Source organism: Artemia sp. Qi Xiang Cuo, chromosome 1 (assembly GCF_049724085.1).
Source record: "Artemia sp. Qi Xiang Cuo chromosome 1, ASM4972408v1, whole genome shotgun sequence".
Lineage (NCBI taxonomy): Eukaryota > Metazoa > Arthropoda > Branchiopoda > Anostraca > Artemiidae > Artemia > Artemia sp. Qi Xiang Cuo.
The window spans coordinates 37,643,337-37,664,008 of NC_142794.1; the positions used below are offsets into that span (position 1 = coordinate 37,643,337).

Consider the following 20,672-nt stretch of genomic DNA (forward strand, 5'->3'; position numbering starts at 1 on the left):
AGATCCTTGTTATTTTATTCCCATGGCATCTGGCAGTTGTTCACCCGCATGCGTATAAGTGTTTTCCATTAATATCTGGTATCTATTCAGGTTATATATCTATGGTCAAATCATTGGGCTATTATGACGTGTTCAGACAACGTGACATCGAGTCAACCAGTTCAGCTTCCTTCCAAAATAGACTTCCCATGAGAATATTACCAAAATATTAAGTTACTAGAAACATGTAATTCCACACACATAACAACAATGATTGTTTTTAGCGTCAACAAACGAGTAATTCAATTTCTAAGAACCTGGATTACGAATTTTTGAAAATATAACAAGATTCTGATATACATACATTGAAGTCCAAATTTTCAACCTGCAAATTAATCGCTCATTGGACCAACTAACGGAAGATGGGTGTTCAAAAATGTTTATTGGATGCAGATAGATCTAAATTGTTTCATTTATTTATAAGCTTTTTACTACAAGAAAATGACTCATGTATCAGAAAATGATCTATGATGTGCAAACATTCTATAAATCCCATTTTTCGATACTGAACTACTGACATACTCTCACACGGGGGTGGGGTCTCCCCCCTGCTTAATGTTGTTATAAAGGACTTCTGGTAAAAATTATAAATAGGAGCCAAAATAATTATTTCAATAAAAATACCTCACATTCTGTGTCCGCACTTACTATTCTGGTGAAAAAGCTGTTCACTTTTGTAGGGGGAGGGGAGGAGGGAAGATCAAAGGAACAGAAAAAAAGCGAGGCGGATTGGGTCGTTCTACGGAAGGATATCAACAGCTTTAGGATCGTTCAGGAAAATGCAGAAATAAGTCCCACAAGATCCTATCTGAAGAAACAAACAAAATACAAATACGAAAAATTAAAAGAAAGAGCTTACTGTTCTTCCATCTAATTCATGAGGTCCTTCTTCTAAAACACGATCGAGAACTGCAGGGTTTGCGTATGTAATGAAGCCAAAACCACGAGAGCGACCAGTGTCGGGATTCGTCATAACAACACAATCTGTTATTTCACCAAAACGCTCGAAGTAACGGTGAAGACCCTCTAAAATAAAATGAAAAAATGTGAAACTGCAAAAGGATCACAGCGGATATACAAGCTGGAATATATTCGTAGCTTTTCAACCCTGAATTTATTATTGCTATTAAAAAAAAAAAAAAAAAAAAAAAAAAAAAATATTTGAACGTTTCATTAAAGGATGTAAACACGTTTTAAACTCAATGTCTTTCCATATGTAATGAAACCTAATCCGCCATAACAACACCGGGGTTTATCACAACAACACAATCTACTATTTTTCAATGATCTTTTCCAAGTAATGTTCAAAACTAAAATAAAAGAATAAACAAAATAGCACAGGTATCGCAACAGATATTGAGAGAGGATATTCTTGATTTTCCCACATTGAAGATATGTTCAGACCAGACAAAAATATACGGATCTTTGGAATGTTCCAGGAAAAGAGTTAAACATGCGTTCAAAGTAACAAAGCAAAATTTTTTCTACGACTACACAACAGCTAAAATTACAAATTTAAAAAGAACAACTATTTAGTCCAAAAAGACAGATATTCAGCCAACCAGAACAAGAACCTCCAACCAGAATTCTGATCAGAACACATTTCAGAAAAGTTATACTACCTCTGTGCAATTGTTTCAGAAGGGGTAAATCAAAAGGGTAGAAATAAAAAGTGACACGGTGGAGAATATTCTTCTATATTGATGCCGGATAGATATTGCGATTACGCTAAAAAAAAACATTTGTGTTTTAATGTTTTTTAATATTTTTGTTTTATATGTTTTAATATTTTTCTATTCATAAGACTTCATATAGTAAGAGACTTTGTGTAATAGTAAATTAAAAACTCAGCGATTAAAAAACAACCTTTTCAAATTCACAAAGTTTTTGAGATTTTGACTATCAAGAAACGAGGACTATCCACATTGACTCAAAAATAATATAAAATGAAGATATCATTCAAAAAAAGGAACGCTTTCCCCTTTTATCCCTTTAATCACAGGATTTTTTGTCTCTCTATCTCCAGATAAGAATTGTCAAAAAAAAAAGATTATTTGGAAGCACACTTACCTTGAGTAGTTTCCCAGGATAATCCACCAACGAACATTTTCCTAGAAAAAGAAACAGATTGCTAAGAAAAACTGAAAACAAGGAAAACTCAACTGCCTGCGTGAAGGGATACATAAAAAAAAATCTAAGCTAAACTACTATTTTAGCATAACATTCAAAAATTTGTATTCCTAGGAGTATTAAATCAATACATATTTCTAAATTTTGAGAAAAACTTCCAGCCATGTTTGTTTTATTTTAGTATGACTAAGACCTCCTCCCTCCAAGAAACTTATTTTGAAAAATAAGATTAAACATCAACCAAAATAAGATTAAATTTTTGACAGACACAAGAAAAATTAATCAAGACTTATCAAAGGATAGAATTCTTCATTGAGTTATAAGAATATAAGATTATCGTAATTCTATGCCTGTCAATTTAAAAACACATTCAACCACTGTCAGTCAATATCATAAGTGTCAAAATTGTAATGTCATATAAAGAAATTACAGTGATACTCTAATTTTTAGAGTATATTTTAAGTATTTTTTAGAGTCTAATTTTAGTTAGATTTAGCTATAATTCACATTTTTTTAAATTTTCAACTCAAACACAAAATTAACGGCACTATGCACAAATCGCATAAAAATCCGACTCTTATCTGAAGGGAGAGGGTGAAGTTTCTCTGGGGGTTGAAAGACTAAAATACTTTTCCCCATAGCTTTTCCACTTTACACAAAAAGTAGTCCTCAAGCTTAAGAGGAGGAGCATTTCCTCCTCCTTCATACACACGCCTTTGTTACAGGTCACGGTCTTTGTAATTAAAATAAATTTGAACTTTCGCGTTGGCTGTAACGCAAATTGTGGAAATACATATAAGAGCACATACCCGAATGGTTCAGCCTTCAGAAAATACGAAAAGGTTCACTTTTAGACCCCCTTTTTCCATGAAGAAAAATTGTTCTCCCCAATTTGGGAGAGAAGGGATTTTTTTGTATTTTTCACTAAACATACCCGGGTATGCATAATGAGCTCTAAAATCGCCCGACGTACTAAAGCAAAACCACAATAGCCCAATACGTGTTTTGCAAAGATTTAAATTTAAAATCGATGGCATAATATTATATTGTAATAGAAATTCTTCAAGCTTTCACTTTACTATTATTTAAATATTAGTATGCAATATTTTGTTTCGAGGGTGGTTTGGGAAGTGTTTCAACTTCGAAAATTCCAATCACACGCGGATTATTCAGAAATAAATAAGAAATTATAGGGGAAATCATACAACTATTATGATCTTGTAGAGTGGAGTATGGGTACATAGGTCTTCCTCCTGATTACCTGTCTACTGTATGGATAGAAATTACGAAAAATTGATTAGTAATAGATTCACGCATTGACAGCCAAAGAATAGTAACCAGGGAAACTAGAAAGACAGGGGTTACCATAGCAACAATTCCATCAACCAAGATTCTTTTTTATATTGATGACAGTATACCTTAGATTGAAATGCTGGGAGGAAGTTATACAAAAATAGTGTATACACTTATACAAGAGAAAAACTTTCAGGAAGTTATTAGAATAGCAGGAAGATTTCTAGCTGAAAATGCAAGGTCACGAGCAGCTTTGTCCTTACTTGGCTACTGCCATTACCAGCTTCAAGATTTTCAAAGTTCGGCAGAATGCTATAAAGAACTTTATCTCCTGTTCCCTGAATTGCCCTATTATCAACTTTATCAGGGACAAGCTCTCGCAGAAGGTGGATTTTATGAAGAAGCCCTGGAAATATGTACAAAATTAAGCGATAAAAACGAAGAAGATAAGTTACAGTTGCTAGCATTCATTGAGTATAATAGAGGAAATTTCCGTAAGTCGAATAGCTATGTATTAAAAATGAAAGAAAATTGGAAAAAGTTTTATAACTTAGGATGTTGCCATATACAAGAGGGAAATTTCACAGAAGCACTGGCACTGGTGAATATTGCTTTAAACAAAGCTGGCGGAATTCCCCAGATAATGTATTCCATTGCACTATGTCACTATAAACTCAAAGACTACACAACAGCGCTAAAGTGTTTAGGCAGTATTGTTGAACTGGCCATAAAAATGCACCCAGAGTTTTGTGTTGGATTAGTTCTGGATTCTGCTGGTGCCGTTACAAATATAGAAAACACTCTGGCTTTACATAAATCAGCAATAATAGAGTCCTTAAATCTTAAAGCTGCATGTCACTATCAAATGAAGAACTTGAACGAATCCAAAGAAGCTTTATTAGATCTTCCACCTAGAGAAGAACACGATTTAGATTCAGTTACTCTCCACAATCAAGCAATACTTGATGCAGAATTTGACGCAATGGAGAGCTGTAATAAATTACAATTTCTAACAGCTAGTGGAGAGCCGCCAGAGTCACTAAGTAATCTCCTACTGATGCTAAGTAAATATGAAAACTTTGATATGGCAGACACGAGTTTTATGCAATATCAGGAGCAAGCTCAAAACATCCTTCCAAAATATCTGTTCGACTTTTTTGCTGCATTTTTAATGCAATCTAGTAACAAAGAGCATGCATACTCAAAAATGTCCTCACTTTCAGGTAGAGTAGCTGAAAACTTGCGCAAAATAGCTGGCAGAGTTCAAGATGCGAGACGACAAAAAGATGAGTCAAATGTGAGAAAGGCTATAGCCAATTATGAGAACAGCCTTGAGCGATTTATACCCATTTTGATGGCACAATGTCGCCTCTTGTGGGATAATGAAAATTATGAGGGCGTAGAAAAACTCCTTCGCGCATCAGCTGATTTATGTGGAGACACAGATACTTGGAGGCTGAATTTAGCACACACGTTATATATGGAAAACAAATATAACGATGCAGCCATGCTTTATGATGAATTCGTTCGAAAAGCAGATAGAGCACTTTCAATGAATGCGGTTGTTTTGGCCAACTTGTGCGTTTGTTATATTCTTACAGGAAAAAATGAGTCTGCGGAAAATTTACTGAAGAAACTTGAACAAGAAGAAACGCAAGCTCAAATGGAAACTCCGGGAGCTAAAATATATCACCTTTCAATAGTGAATTTAGTCATTGGCACTCTGTATTGTGTAAAAGGGAACTATGAGTTTGGAATTTCTCGAATTTTCAAAACTCTTGATCCAATTGAACAAAAACTAAGCACAGATACCTGGTTCTATTCCAAGAGGTGTATACTATCTATGCTAGAAAACTACACAAAACATATGATCGGGGTTAGAGATGCTGTAATAGAGGATTGCTTGACATTTCTTGAACAATGCCAACTCCATGGAGAAGAGATAAGTGCACAGTTTGAAGTTTCTTCAAAATTTGGAAGGAAAAACACAGTTGCATCAGAAGCAAGACAGCTAAGGTATATGTTCATGAAAGCTATCCAGTCATGATAAGTGTTGGTGCATGAATTATACTTTCTGTACTTCTTTGATGAAATTAATAAAGCTCAATTGAAGAAAAAGAAAAACTATCATCCTTTAGTAAATCGTGGTGAATGAAGCAGAAATTTATTTTTTTTTATAAAATTAGTCATCATGCTAACAAGGCAATTACAACCCTGTTAGAACACCCAAGATCCCGATGTTTTCCGTTTTTACATGCTCTAAAACAAATAGCTTTTATATTATAATAGCTTTTTAATTTTCAATTGTAATATATAATTATAATAGCTTTTCAATTTTCTAAACTGTCAGCTGTAAGAAATTAAGAGTCTGTCTTCATAAGAGTTCTGGTATATTGTCCCAAGAGACTCCTTACTTATCAAATCTATGGGGAGTCGATCCTGTTGATGCAACCCCCCCCCCCACACACCATTTTTTTGCATTAAAACTGAAAATAATGGCGGGATTTTCTTAAGCAGCCTTATTCGTACCCATACGCATACACATGAGATCGCGGTGCTTATCTAAAACAGGAATGTTTAAGGTAAGTTAGCTCTTAAACAACCTCAGTGCTTACTCGATCCTGCCTATTTCCTACATCTTTGAGAATATATGGGCCTACTGTTAAAAATTTACTCTTACTGAGTTGAATTATTTTTTAACAGCTTGCAACACTTTAGGCATTCCCAATCAAAACGCATTCACTGCAAGAAACGGGTCTTGTGTAAAATTCGCCATCTCCAGTAATCCATCAACAGCAACATTGGTGAAATAAATAGAATCATACGAAGTATCATTTAATATTCATCCTTGGTCAAAACACATTATTTGCGATCACTTTCCATGCAACTTAATAAGCTCAAAACACAATTCCTAGCAGCAGTTTACTGCAGGGCACTGTGATTTTGGACTGATAAACTGTGGTTAGGGCTGCCAAAGGGACACTTTTAGTGGTTTTTGGCATTTTTTATTCTTGGGTGACAATGGGCCACTTTCAGGTCTAAACAAACCCCTTTGAAAAAAAGGAGTACTTTTGAATTTTTTTTTCCAACTTCCTTGTTAATTTTCACTTTCGCTCTTTTTTTGAGAAAAAGTGCTTTGTGCTTTTACGGTTCGTATTGAGTCTGCGGAAAATTTACTGAAGAAACTTGAACAAGAAGAAGCGCAAGCTCAAATGGAAACTCCGGGAGCTAAAATATATCACCTTTCAATAGTGAATTTAGTCATTGGCACTCTGTATTGTGTAAAAGGGAACTATGAGTTTGGAATTTCTCGAATTTTCACAACTCTTCATCCAATTGAACAAAAACTAAGCACAGATACCTGGTTCTATTCCAAGAGGTGTATACTATCTATGCTAGAAAACTACACAAAACATATGATCGGGGTTAGAGATGCTGTAATAGAGGATTGCTTGACATTTCTTGAACAATGCCAACTCCATGGAGAAGAGATAAGTGCACAGTTTGAAGTTTCTTCAAAATTTGGAAGGAAAAACACAGTTGCATCAGAAGCAAGACAGCTAAGGTATATGTTCATGAGAGCTATCCAGTCACGATAAGTGTTGGTGCATGAATTATTCTTTCTGTACTTCTTTGATGAAATTAATAAAGCTCAATTGAAGAAAAAGAAAAACTATCATCCTTTAGTAAATCGTGGTGAATGAAGCAGAAATTTATTTTTTTTTATAAAATTAGTGATCATGCTAACAAGGCAATTACAACCCTGTTAGAACACCCAAGATCCCGATGTTTTCCGTTTTTTACATGCTCTAAAACAAATAGCTTTTATATTATAATAGCTTTTTAATTTTCAATTGTAATATATAATTATAATAGCTTTTCAATTTTCTAAACTGTCAGCTGTAAGAAATTAAGAGTCTGTCTTCATAAGAGTTCTGGTATATTGTCCCAAGAGACTCCTTACTTATCAAATCTATGGGGAGTCGATCATGTTGATGCAACCCCCCCCCCCACACACCATTTTTTTACATTAAAACTGAAAATAATGGCGGGATTTTCTTAAGCAGCCTTATTCGTACCCATACGCATACACATGAGATCGCGGTGCTTATCTAAAACAGGAATGTTTAAGGTAAGTTAGCTCTTAAACAACCTCAGTGCTTACTCGATCCTGCCTATTTCCTACATCTTTGAGAATATATGGGCCTACTGTTAAAAATTTACTCTTACTGAGTTGAATATTTTTTAACAGCTTGCAACACTTTAGGCATTCCCAATCAAAACGCATTCACTGCAAGAAACGGGTCTTGTGTAAAATTCGCCATCTCCAGTAATCCATCAACAGCAACATTGGTGAAATAAATAGAATCACACGAAGTATCATTTAGTATTTATCCATGGTCAAAACACATTATTTGCGATCACTTTCCATGCAACTTAATAAGCTCAAAACACAATTCCTAGCAGCAGTTTACTGCAGGGCACTGTGATTTTGGACTGATAAACTGTGGTTAGGGCTGCCAAAGGGACACTTTTAGTGGTTTTTGGCATTTTTTATTCTTGGGTGACAATGGGCCACTTTCAGGTCTAAACAAACCCCTTTGAAAAAAAGGAGTACTTTTGAATTTTTTTTCCAACTTCCTTGTTAATTTTCACTTTCGCTCTTTTTTTGAGAAAAAGTGCTTTGTGCTTTTACGGTTCGTATTTATCTATTTGAGGGTTTGCCTGTTTTAGTGACTAGCACATTTTCTTTAACTAATAACTTAATAATAACTAATTACTTAGCCTTTCAATCAAAATTTTAAAACGTTAATTGGCAATTTTTGAAGCAATCTATTTAGTTATCTGCTATGTTAAGTTTTCAGTACAGCACAATTGTCAATCTAGCAATGAGGGAGTTTGAGAAAGTAGCCTCCAAACACTATCTATTGTAATTCCTATCCCGTGAAAGTTTGACCTGAATACAGATTTTAATTAAGTTTTTTTAGTTTTAATGGTGATTTCCGTTTGTTTTAGGTTTTAAACGTTTTGGATGGTTTTAAGTTTCATTTATTCAAATACTGTAGTTTCTCATCAATTTAAGCTAAAGCATTGTTTGACTTGTTTTATTGGGATTAGGCTCTGCATTGTTATTTACTTTTTTCTAAAAATGTTTTTTTTTATTGCACTTCAAATTTAATTCTATTTACCTTAGCTATATTCTATCTCAAGTGCAGAAATATCCATAATACATCTTTTAGTTGTTATTTGCTAAGAACCTACACCTCAAATATAGGAAATTTGAGCCGTCCTAGCCAAGTGGTTGGCGCCTGGCGTTGCTGTTTTTAAAAAGACTGTTTTTATGGAACAGAATGGTCTACCATTTTCATGAGATAAATTATCTTTTGAAAACCATGATATTGCAATTACAATTAAAAAGAAAACCTGCAAATAATATTTAATATATTTTACAAACCCAAAATAACAATCCATGATAAACTAGAAAACTGGTTGAAAATAATTTTCGTATCAAAGCATAATATTTTTAAAATTCTACTAGGTTTAGAAAATTTCGGTAAAATTGCTAGTTTTTCCAAACACACTTATAAGGTACTTTTATGGCGTAAATTACTAAAAATCGTAAAAACATGGTGCAAGCAGTAACACTGCAGGGGATAAGACATGCTCATCCACCTGCACAATCTTATATAAGAAAGGTGAATACTTTCCACAGGCTTTTACAGCTAGTGAAAGGATAAAATTAAGTAATTTGCAAGGTAGGCCTAAGTGAGACCACCCCTGGAAGATCAGACACAAATAATCCATTAGCTAAGTGAATGCAAAATAAAATCATTAAAAAAGAGATCTAAATCAGCAAAATTTAGTATACAGCTTAAGACTATTTCTGGCCTGTAGTAAGGGGAAGGGGGGCTGACATGGAATTATAAAGGCAGTGATTATAAAATCTCCTAGAGGTTCTCTTGTACTAATACCCTAAAATGGAAGGAAAAATAAAATCTTATAATTGATTCTTCAATGCATCCCCAAAAAAAAGGTTTCTGTCAAATATACCACTTACTCTAAAACTCAGTTCTTCTCTGTAATATCAATTGGGTCAAGCACATATGCAGGATAAAAACATCCCCCCCCCAAAATGCAAGGCCTCTGGGAAAAATTTCTTGCTTGAGCCTACCTGTTATTTTTAGAAATTATTAACGTACAGCTTTTCCTAAATATGGTAATTTTTTGGATCAAAGTATTTATATGCTTTGCAGTTGTAGCAGTGGCTGCAACCTAGTAAGAGACAAATATATCCCATAGTAATAAACACAATAGCCAAAAACTCATAAAAATGGTGTTGGATTGAAACACAAAGTACACAATTAGAACCACCTAGTCCAAAAACTTCACAAAGGAAACTTACAGTCCCTTGATTGAACAAGGAAAATCCATTGGCTTGAAAAACAGGGAAAGTGGCTGCAACCACAATATTTTGAACTGAAAGCATTTTTTTGTTCTTTTTTTCCCTACAGCTAGCAGGGCACTGGAACATCATAGAGAGCTCTTTAATAGCTCATGTTAAAGGAAATTGCTACATCTAGTCGATTTTGTAATTAGCAAAAATAAAATCAAATTAGTTTTTTAGGAAAAACTGCATTTTCATATACAAGAATGTGTTTGCAGCAAAAGCTGCAACCTAGTAAAGGACAAACACAGCCAATAGTAACCAAATCAAAAAGCCCAACACCCCTAAAAATGGTGTCCGATCAAAACACAAAGTACATTATATAAAATGCAATAATATTTCTAGGATTTTAACAACGATTCTACCTCTTGAATAGAAATTAAAAAAAATACGTAAAAAATTTTTAATCTATTTTATTTCAGTTTTCAGTTAAAAATCTCTAAAGTTATTATATAATCATAATAAAGAACAAATTATAAATTATAAAAAAGAACAACCCATAGTAACAGAAATATTAAAATAAATCATCACATGCAAGATGATGCAACACATAAATTTTTCTTTCTGTAATTAACATATTAACATAGGATGTATAAAGGATCAGTATAGTTCAATATAAATGTGGACTTTGGTACAATGGTTATCTGAAACCTAGTAAAGAACAAACCACAGCACATAGTAACAAAAAGTTAAGAAAATACAAGCATCTTTTGAAAAGTGGCTTTTCTGGGGTATGGGGATGAAAACTACCCACAGTCCTTGGGGCAAGAGATGTAAGTTATGCAATCTGCCCAGTGTTTAAATGTAGTAACTATCATCAGAAAAGAGGGGCATGTTTGACCCTTGGTGTCCAAAATGACCAAGAGCATTCAGGTAGATTTTAGGAAATGCTGAGGGAATTGTTGAACTAAATGAAAACACACTATGTGCACGTAGGCTGACAAAAGGATGTATCTCATGAGTGGCTTAAGGAATTAAGTTAGAACTTCTAGGGAACAATGAGGGGGATAATCAATTCACCAAAATGCAAAATGTACACACTACTACAACAGCTACTACTTCTACAGCAAATAATGCTAAGACTAGCAGTAATAAAAGGAACAATTCAGAGTACATTTAGAGGGGAATTTGAACTAAATCAAAATACACTATGTGTATAGAGTATGTCAAAAGGGCATATCAGCAATATCTTAGGAACAGCTTAGACCAGTTAGGTGAAACTTTCAGGGCATGGCGAGGGATATGTTCAATTTACCAAGCAATATGTGCATACTATTGCTGCTAATTCTACTACTATTAAGGCAAAGAGTATTAAGGTAAGAAAGTCAGGAAATACTGAGTGCAAATTTGATCTAAATTAAAACAAACTATGTGCATACAGGTTGTCAAAAGAGCATATAAGCAATATCTTAAGAATTACTTAGAGTACCAAGTTGAGACTTACAGGGCATGTTGCAGTGGATGCTGAACAAACCAAAGGGCAATAGTTAAATGCTACTACTACTATTACAACAACCACTAGTACTAAGGCTAAGGGCATTAAGGTGGGAATTTTGTAGAATGTTGAGGGGATATTGAACTAATCAAAACACACTATGTACATGCAGGTTGTCAAAAGGATGTACAGCAATGTCCCAGGAAGTTTTCATAGAAATTTTCATGGTACTCTGTTCAGAAGTTTAGCATAGCCTAGGGTTATATCTGGCCCTTTTATAAAGGGGATACAATTTGCATGTTAGGAAAGGTGTTAGGTAAAATTCTGGATTGGAGGATTTTCTGTATCTTGGTAAGAAGTTGAGTATAGGTGAAAAACTTCATGGAATTTTTCTGTAGTCTAAATTATGCCCTGAGAAGATTTTTTGAAGTACCAACTTTCACCTTTTAATCCCCAAAAGGACACCAGCCATCAATAGACTTTGTTAAACTTTCAGAAATAACTCTTATCACACAAAAAAAGATCAAAGAAAGTGATTTTGGTTTCATAACTTTGCGAAGTCCTGAGAGATGATGTGTCTTATATTTGAAAAAAAAAATATTAAAATGGCTTAAACTCTCACCCAAGTCACTAGAATTATATTTCTAAAACTTAGAAGAAACTAATGAAACAAAAATCAAAAAATTAATAAAATAATAAGAGGTATAATAAATACTACAGCAATACGAGCATTTTAAACAAAGCATACAAAGCATTTTAAGCCTATATCTTTGTCCATTAGGTGGGGGAGGGGGAGGAGTAAAATAGATAAATGCACATATTAGACTGAGTTGAGTAAGTAAGCCTTTGCTATTCCTAATAGTTTTAAAGTAATTTCTAGATTTTTTTTTAGGTTTCTTCATGTGGTTGCCTAGTGTTTGGTATTAGGTCTAGCCTACTGTACTCTGTTCTATCCACTCTTCTAAAGGAAACACTCAAACAACAGAAAAGCAGCATTAGTGCCTTTAAGAGCTAAAAATTGTATTTCATTGCTTGCATTATTGCAGATCTATATTTTAAATGGTAATTTTTTTCATTTAAACAACAGGATTATGACATTGTCAAAGAATGAGAATATATGCATCAACAGCCTAGGCCAAGGTTAGTTTATATAAATTGATTTAACAACATCACAAAATGGTAAATTTGGGGCAGCTTACATTACTGACCTACAAATAAGGTGAACATAACACTCAATGCCTTTTTTATGTTACCTTAATTACCTTAATTTGCACTTTGAAGCAAAACTAAGTTCCATGCTGGATCTGTTCTGCTCTGTGTATGATGGTAATTTAGAATGTCACTGTGTTATGGGCCCAGTGACATTGCATTACTTGGCAGCTGAGAGGGATGGACTGTCCCACTTATATTTCCATGGCTTGTTGTTCCATTCTTTGTCAAGTTTTGACTTGAAGAAGGCAGTAGTGGGTGCAGTTACAGTTTTGTCTTGAAAGTTGTTCCAGTGGTTGCAAATATGCTTGGTAAAAAAGTTTTGGTGCATTCTGGTCTTCATTCTTTGCTTTGCTAGATTCTGTGAGTGTCCCCTAGTGCTGTGTTGACTTGTATGTTTTGTGAGGAGGGTGTTGTTTGGTTGATTATTATATTTGTAGGTCAGCATCATATAACATCTGCAACATCTGAAGACTAGTGTTGGTAGTTTTAGATGTTCCAGTCTCTTATCATACTGCATATTTTGCAGACCCGTGATGCATTTGGTGGCATGTCTTTGAACTCCTTCAGTGATTCTGGTGTCATGCTTGTATGAGGGGGAGGTCAGACATGTTCCAAAATCCAAGAACAGCCTAGCAATAGCCTTGTACAGTCTCAAGAAGACTGTAAAGGAGTGGCTGGTGATAGTGCAATTCAGCAGGCCTAGACTTGAGTTAGTTTTTGAAATTGCTTGTTGCCAATGCCTGTGGAACTTCAGTTGTGCACTAACAAGTACTCTCAAGTCTTGTTCTTTATGACTGGTTGGCAGCTGAATATCAGACTGTGACTTCTGGTCATGCATGGTATACTGGTGGAGAGAATTGTTATTGCTGAAATGGAGGACACTGCATTTATTGATGTTGAACTTGAGCAGCTCTTCACTGGTCCACTTCTGGATTCTCTGGAGGTCTGATTGCAAGCTGTGTTGAATTTTCCAAGTAAAGAAATTAATATATTCAGAAAAGATCATGAAAAAGGGGTAAAATTCTAGATAAGCTACTTTTTGCTATCTTGGAAAGAGGTTAGGAAAATGAAACTTTCAGAAATATATCTACAGATAAAGTATGTCCTGGGAAGGTATTTTGAAGTACCTACCCCTACTCCTTCTCCCTCTAGAGGGCACTGACATTTAAAAAATTTTGTGTTATAAGAGTAAAACCTTGCAAAATAGATCTTCTGCTTTAATGAAGTACAAGAAGTGTTTTAAGCTTCATAACATATGAGGTTTCAAAGATTTGTAATTAAATTTCCAAAAATTAGAGGAAAACAACCTATTGATATGGCTTAAAATTCTACACAAATAACAGGAATTGCATTTTCAAAGCTAAAACCAGAGAAGAAGAAACTGAAAATTAAGATAAAATGATGTTTTGTCAAAACTCCACCAGGTATAGACAGACCTGTCAATAACATAGAAGCTTGGTAATACATCCCAGAGACTGCTTTTGGCCTGGGTTCATTACAAAAAGTTTCATTTTCCTAACCAAACCCCTTTCCAAGATAGCAAAAAGTAGCTTGTCTATAATTTTACCATAAAAGGCACTGGTATTTGCCTATATAGCTCACTGAACATAAGGAAAAATGGTAAGAAAACAATTCTTACTTCATAGGATAATACGGTATGCAGAATAATCATAGTCAACACATTTTGCATGGGGGTAACCTTTTTCTTCACTTCTTTCATTGTTTTACACCTTTTCAACCAAATTTCTGAATTTTTTTTGTGTCTATTCTCGAAGTCTCTGTTTAGTTTTGAAAAATGTGCTCAAACACCCAAAAACCACATTCATAACCTAACCTAATTTCTCACTAATTTTTTTTAAAGACATGATATGAGAAATAATTTAGATGGTGTTTAATTTTTTTTTTAACCACTGCAGTTTGTATGTAGTTGCATCTATAAACAAATTTTTTAGATCCCATTTGGGTACTTGTATGATATATGCCCTATGACCCAAGTTGTTCATTCATTGATGCATTATAGAACTATTTTTTTTTTTTTTTTTTTTTTTTTTTTTTTTTTTTTTTTTTTTTTTTTTAGTTTCTATCACTTAGCATGAGACAAGACAAAGAGAAGTGACAGAATAGATGGAAATATATATATAATTTGGGTTATATATTTGCACATTGGGGGGGGGGGGGGGTAAAGTATTTGGAGAGTGCATAGTTAGAAATCAATTCTTATTACATAGTATGCAGAGTAAATTTTATTTCTGATGTAAATGAGAGGTAAGTTTAAACTTTGCCCAACCAGTGAGGTTGGCCCAAAATAGTGAGGATAAAGGTGCTCCTCTTGGATAATATGTTATCTAGGATAATTTTGTATATTATGAAGTAAGAATTGTTTTCTTAACATGTCTCCTTATAACCAGTACTGGTCCAAAACTTATACCTTTTTCAGAAACTTGGTAGAAAAAGGGTAAAATAATGAAAGAAGTAAAAATAAAGGTTACCCTGATGCAAAATGCGTTAACTAGGCTATGATTATTCTGAATATTATGAAGTATGAATTATTTTCTTAACAAGTTTTCTTATGTCACATATTGAAAATTCACTACAATCAGTTGGCTCTGTTTCAACAGTTCAGGACCTAGTGGTTTCTACAGTGTCTTCTAAGTTGACTCAACTTCCGCCAGCCCAATTAACTGAATCTGATGTTTGTTGGATAGCATGTTCAGAGCACCAGCATTTTGAAAGATGTCTTAACATTGTTGCATATGGTATCCCCCCCCCAGACTGATGATGCAGTTTTCCTGTACAATTATCTGTTATGCAATTATGAAGTTGACATAAGTGACCCCCCAACCCAAGTAAAAAGACTTTCTAATAGCCATCAACCATCGGGTAGCTGCCCCCCTCCTCTTCTCTATACCATCAACTGAATTTAGAACGCAAATAATATGGAAATCCTTTGAAACAAAAGGATCAATCAGTTTCTATGGTGATAGTCCTTAGGAAGATCACATAAAGCACAAAGCTCTAGTTGAGGAGCTGAAATGCAGAAAAGCTAAGGGAGAGGCAGATTTGATAAATCATAATGGTGCCATCATTCAAAAAAACTTGCCAGTTGGAGCAATCCCTGCAACTGCTCCAATGTCCCACTAATGTATGTGCCTCCTTCTACCTTTAATAATTGTTTAAATATTTATGGACTTGCATCACCTAATTCTCTCTCTCAATGGTCTAGTAGTGAACATAATAATAATAGTTCCCTTTCTGATGCTGACATTTCTCTTGTTTCTTCAGCAACAACTTGCTTACCTGATGTTTCTTCTTTGTTGTTACATAGTGCTGTATCCAACAACCTTACCAGTCCTTTAGTTCCTGCATCCTCTCAGATTCCTACCTCTCAGGGAATGAGGTTCCTTAGCTCTGATGTTGATAGTGACTTTCTGAACTTTCCTTTCATATGAAATCTGAAGGACTGAATGTTGCAGCAATTACAGAAGTTTCACCAAACAATACCTTGTACATTTTAACTCCTGATGAAATCAAAATCAATGGTTACCAACTATTTTCTAATCTGAATTCCCCATGTTGCCACTGAGGAGTGTGCCTTTATATAAGAGATGGACTAAATGTCTCATTCAATTCAATTCTCTGAATACTGATGGAATTGAGTCTGTGTGGATTAAAATACATAATAAATAATTTCAATTGTAGTAGGTGATGTTTATAGAAGCCCAGTGCTCTGTGTGTTTTGGACTCTGAATCTAATTTGGCTGCTATGTTGTCTAATGTGATGACCAATTTTGCCTGCTATGATCTTGTCCTTATGGGGGACTTTAATCTTCCTGAAATCCAATGGATTGATTGATCTGTTTTTTGTAATAGAGATTCTACTTTTATGTCTGCCCTCTCTGATAATTCCCTCTGTCAAACAATCTTACAACCAACTTGTTACAGGGAAGGTCAAGTCTCCAACATTCTTGATCTGGTTACACTCAATAACCCTGACCAACTTATTAAGAATGTAATAACCATGCCTGTTGGTAACAGTGACCATATTGTAATTATTTCAGAGTTATGTCTACCTACCATACAGCCTTCCTCTAAGCAACAAAAGTATCTAAACTACAAAATAGTCTCTGAAAAACTTGCCAAAGTCAACTAGAAAAAGCCTATTACTGATGATATTGAGGAGAGTTGGTCAAATGTAAAAATGGAAATTCTAAATGTTGAAAAGTCATGCACCAGAATTTTTCAGGTAAAACAGGCAAAAAGTTTACCTTTTTTAACTACTAAGTTAGCGAGCTGATCAATAGAAAACACAGAGCATGAAACTACTATAGAAAAAATAAGACCACAGAAAATTATCTAGTCTCCAAATCCCTTTGTAATCAAACAACAAACCAAATAAAGGTGTTGAAGAGAAGGTTTGAGGAAAAACTGGCAGAGGAAGTTAAGAATAACCCTAAATCTTTCTGGCATTATGCCACTCAAAAATGTAGCAGCAGACACACAATCCCAGATATCCTGCATGATAGTAAATCAGTTGCTGATCCTGAACTGAAAGTTGACATTTTCAATCAATATTTCTCTTTTTTTCTCGAACTCCAGTATTGTATATACTACACCTCCCTTATATGATGTATCACATAATATGGAACCAATTCTGATTATAGATACTTTGGTTATAAATGAACTTACATCCCTCAAACTGAATAAATCTGCTGGTCCAGAGGACATTCACCAATGTATCCTACACAAATGTTGTACAGTTTTGTTTCAACCTCTTTCCCTGCTGTTCAAATTATCATCAAATCTTTCTAGACTACCTCAGGATTGGAAAACTGCACATATCATTCCTATTTTTAAAAAAGGTAGAAAGGACCTTGGTGAACATTATCAACCAATCAGCAGTTGTTAAGATTCTTGAAAGAATAATCAATTATGCACTTGTTAAACACCTTGAAGCAAAAAATGTTTTACACAGTTCACAGCATGGCTTTTGTTCTGGAAGATCTGCTGACACCAATCTCCTTGAATCATATGATCTCATCACCAAATTGCTTGGTATTGGGGTGCCTGCTGGCATGATTCTGCTTGACTTTTCTAAAGCTTTTGATGAAGTGTGTCACAATTGACTTGCAATTAAATTGCACACAGTAAAGCTCAAAGAGAAATCCCTGCTCTGGATCCTTGATTTTCTTTATTTGCAAAACCAATGTGTTAAGTTGTTTGATGACTCTGGAGATTGTATTCTTTCATCCTCAATGTGTGTTCTGAGTGGAGTTCCCCAGGCAAGTGTCTTGGGTCCTACACTATATGATATCTTCATCAATGATGCTCCTTCCATTATCAGCAGTAAATCAACTCTTTATGCAGATGACCTGAAGCTTCTTGGACCAGCTTTGTCCTGTGAAGATCAAGCCCTGCTACAAAATAATCTTCAACTGCTGGGTCAATGGGCTGAGGCCTGGCTTCTTGAATTCAATGTTCCAAAGTGCCATATCATTCACTTTGGCAAACAGAATCTTTACCATTCTTATTTTTTCTTATGCCACCTATTCTCCTCTGTAAATAATGAGCAGGAACTTGGTGTCACTATTGACTCAATAGTGATCAGCACTCATGCTAAGAAGTCTGCTGCTGGGGCTAGTTCAACCTTGGGTATGATTAAGTTTACCATTTCCACTCATTCTTCTAAAGTCATCAGTCTTCTTTATAAGGTACTTGTGCATCCTAAGCTTGAAGTTGGAATGTCACTTGCCTCTCCATATTTTAAAAATGATATAAAAGCTCTTGAAGATGTGCAGAGACATGTCACTAAAGTGATATCTGGCATGCAAGATCACTTGAAACTGTCAGGCAGTCTACAATATCTAGAGTCTGTACTCAATTCTTCTCAACATGTATTGTCAGCAATTGGAACAAATTATCTAATGAAACAGTTACTGCTGAATCCATTGATGTTTTTAAATGAAGACTAGATTCTGAGTGGTCCTCCAGAGAGTGTATATTTGATTGGGATGCTACCAAATATGGAGTAGACCTAGCAACTGGTCACCAGTGATCCTTGCATACAGCTAGTCATCATTCCAGAGCTCTACAAGGAGAAACCCTTAGATTGCTCCTGGTTGCAATTTAAGGTAGGCTAGGCCTAATGTCCAGTGAGCTATCTAGGCTACACCTTTACCAAGGCACCAAGTGGTATATTAGCCTAACCTTATTCATGATTCAGTAATAGGCTATAAACTGCCCCAAATTTACCTACAAAATTTGAAGGAAAACTTAAAAATCAAATGATCCAATCTCTCTACATATTATATAGGCCTAGCCTAAGAAAATAAACATTACTAGGCTTAAACTGAACTTGCCAGCAATATGATAAAAATTGCATATTTAGGCCTAATTGCCAACATTAGGCCTATGCTATGTTATGAGGTATTCTTATGGTTTTGTAGCCTAGGCCTATAGCCTAGGGCAGTAAGCTATCTGTCAACATTTGGGGAGGCATCCTTTTCTTACAACAGCTGATATATTGAAAACGGTGTTGACAGGGAGATTGGACCCAGCTAACCTTTTGTTATTTAGCTATCCCTGTGTATTCCTTAGAAGAGCCCATTGAACAGTGCATTACCTACAAAACAGGGGTCCTAGTTTAATTCTCTGGCTATTAAATGCTCCATATTTGGTGCTAGAAACATGGAATGGACTCACCCCAATGTGTCATCGTCAACCTGATCCTGCTTCATTTTGATATTTCTAACTGCTAGAATCCGCCTTCCTGTCTTAATGTTCTTCTTTTCTTTGTTAAAAGGAATTCTTGTAGCGGTTTCTTGATCAGCGTTGCTAGTTTCAAATAAACTCTATCGGCATTCTTTCAGAAATTACCCTGATTACAGAAAATTAGCCTGGCAATTTACTCCTTGCGTCACTATGGAACGCTCACGTGGTCTCTTCTTATGTATTAAATAGAAAAAACAAGCTTTTTTTAACTGAAAGTAAGGAGCAAAACTCAAAATGAACAGAAATTATCCCGTATGTGAAGGGTTGCCCCTCCTCAATACCTTGCTCTTTACGGTAAAGCTGTTAGCACTTTTAAAAAGTTTCCAATTCTAATTAAACGGCCCATTGTGTTTCAGTAGCTGTTTTTAAAAAATCAGGACAAACAGTCAAACTTTAGCGTAAAGGGTAAGGCATTGAGGAGGGGCAACCGTTCATATGCGGAATAATTCTGTTCGTTTTGAGTTTTAATGTTGCTTTTTACTTTCAGTTGAAAAAACTTGATTTTTATTTAATTTCTGTTCGTTTTTCAAATAATACAGGTAGATATGACTCACCCACCATGAAATATCCCCCCTCCCTTCACGGGAAACTCCTTCGTAAAAATTTCATCCAATGTAAAGTAACCCCCTTTAAGTTCCTTCCAGACAGCTCCATCCTCGCTGAAAATCCACCCTTCTCATAAAATTTCTTGCTGACGATTCAGCCTGAAAAATCATCCCTAGCAGAACGTAATTTGAAAGAGACTTTAATCTCTAATGTGTTTCTCGATCACTCCGGAAATGCCCCCTTCCGTAGAAACTTCTTTCCAGAAATCAAAACTCGTGGAAAATAGCCCCCGGGTATTTCCACCGGAACATCTCCACATGCAAAATTGAGTTTCCAAAGAGACTGTAAGACAATTAAAAGAATACCGCATTGGATTTCTGTCAAATCCCCCCAGTGTAAAATTTTCGCTGGAAATACACCCACCCCCCAAGGAAGATTGTTCCAATGGAAATCCACCCCAAGCAAAATATACCCTCCCCCCCCCCCCGAAAAATGTCTGTATACTTCCCAATAACAAACACTATATGTAAACAATGGGCAATTATCACAACTTACAGGCCTCTCTCCAGGGACTCTAGAGGGTCATGTTACCCCTAAAGACATAATTGTTTGATCTTTAAACTATACTAAAATTTTGGCTATCTCAAAATTTTTATCAGATAACTTTGGGAAACAGATAGTCGTGAGAGGGGGCCAGTTGCCATCCAATCTTTTTTGTCACTTAAAAAGGGTACTAGAACTTTCAATTTCCGTTCAAACACGCCCTCTCCCAATCATTTAGAACCATTATTTCGATACGATCTC

General features: G+C 35.1%; 2 protein-coding genes across 2 annotated transcripts; one reads left to right on the forward strand and one right to left on the reverse strand.

The window, feature by feature from the left end:
• Positions 1-778: 778 nt before the first annotated feature.
• LOC148956262 (heterogeneous nuclear ribonucleoprotein 27C-like) lies at positions 779-19,362 on the reverse strand. The gene is made up of 4 exons (XM_089090102.1): positions 19,254-19,362; positions 2,110-2,150; positions 899-1,065; positions 779-847 (listed from the first exon to the last, which is right to left on the reverse strand). The coding sequence occupies exons 1-4, from the start codon at positions 19,286-19,288 to the stop codon at positions 779-781; spliced, it is 312 nt and encodes a 103-aa protein (XP_088946228.1). The 5' UTR covers positions 19,289-19,362.
• Positions 3,599-5,529, forward strand: Ttc30 (tetratricopeptide repeat domain 30). Its single transcript, XM_089094785.1, has one exon. The coding sequence runs from the start codon at positions 3,599-3,601 to the stop codon at positions 5,507-5,509; it is 1,911 nt and encodes a 636-aa protein (XP_088950911.1). The 3' UTR covers positions 5,510-5,529.
• Positions 19,363-20,672: the final 1,310 nt, after the last annotated feature.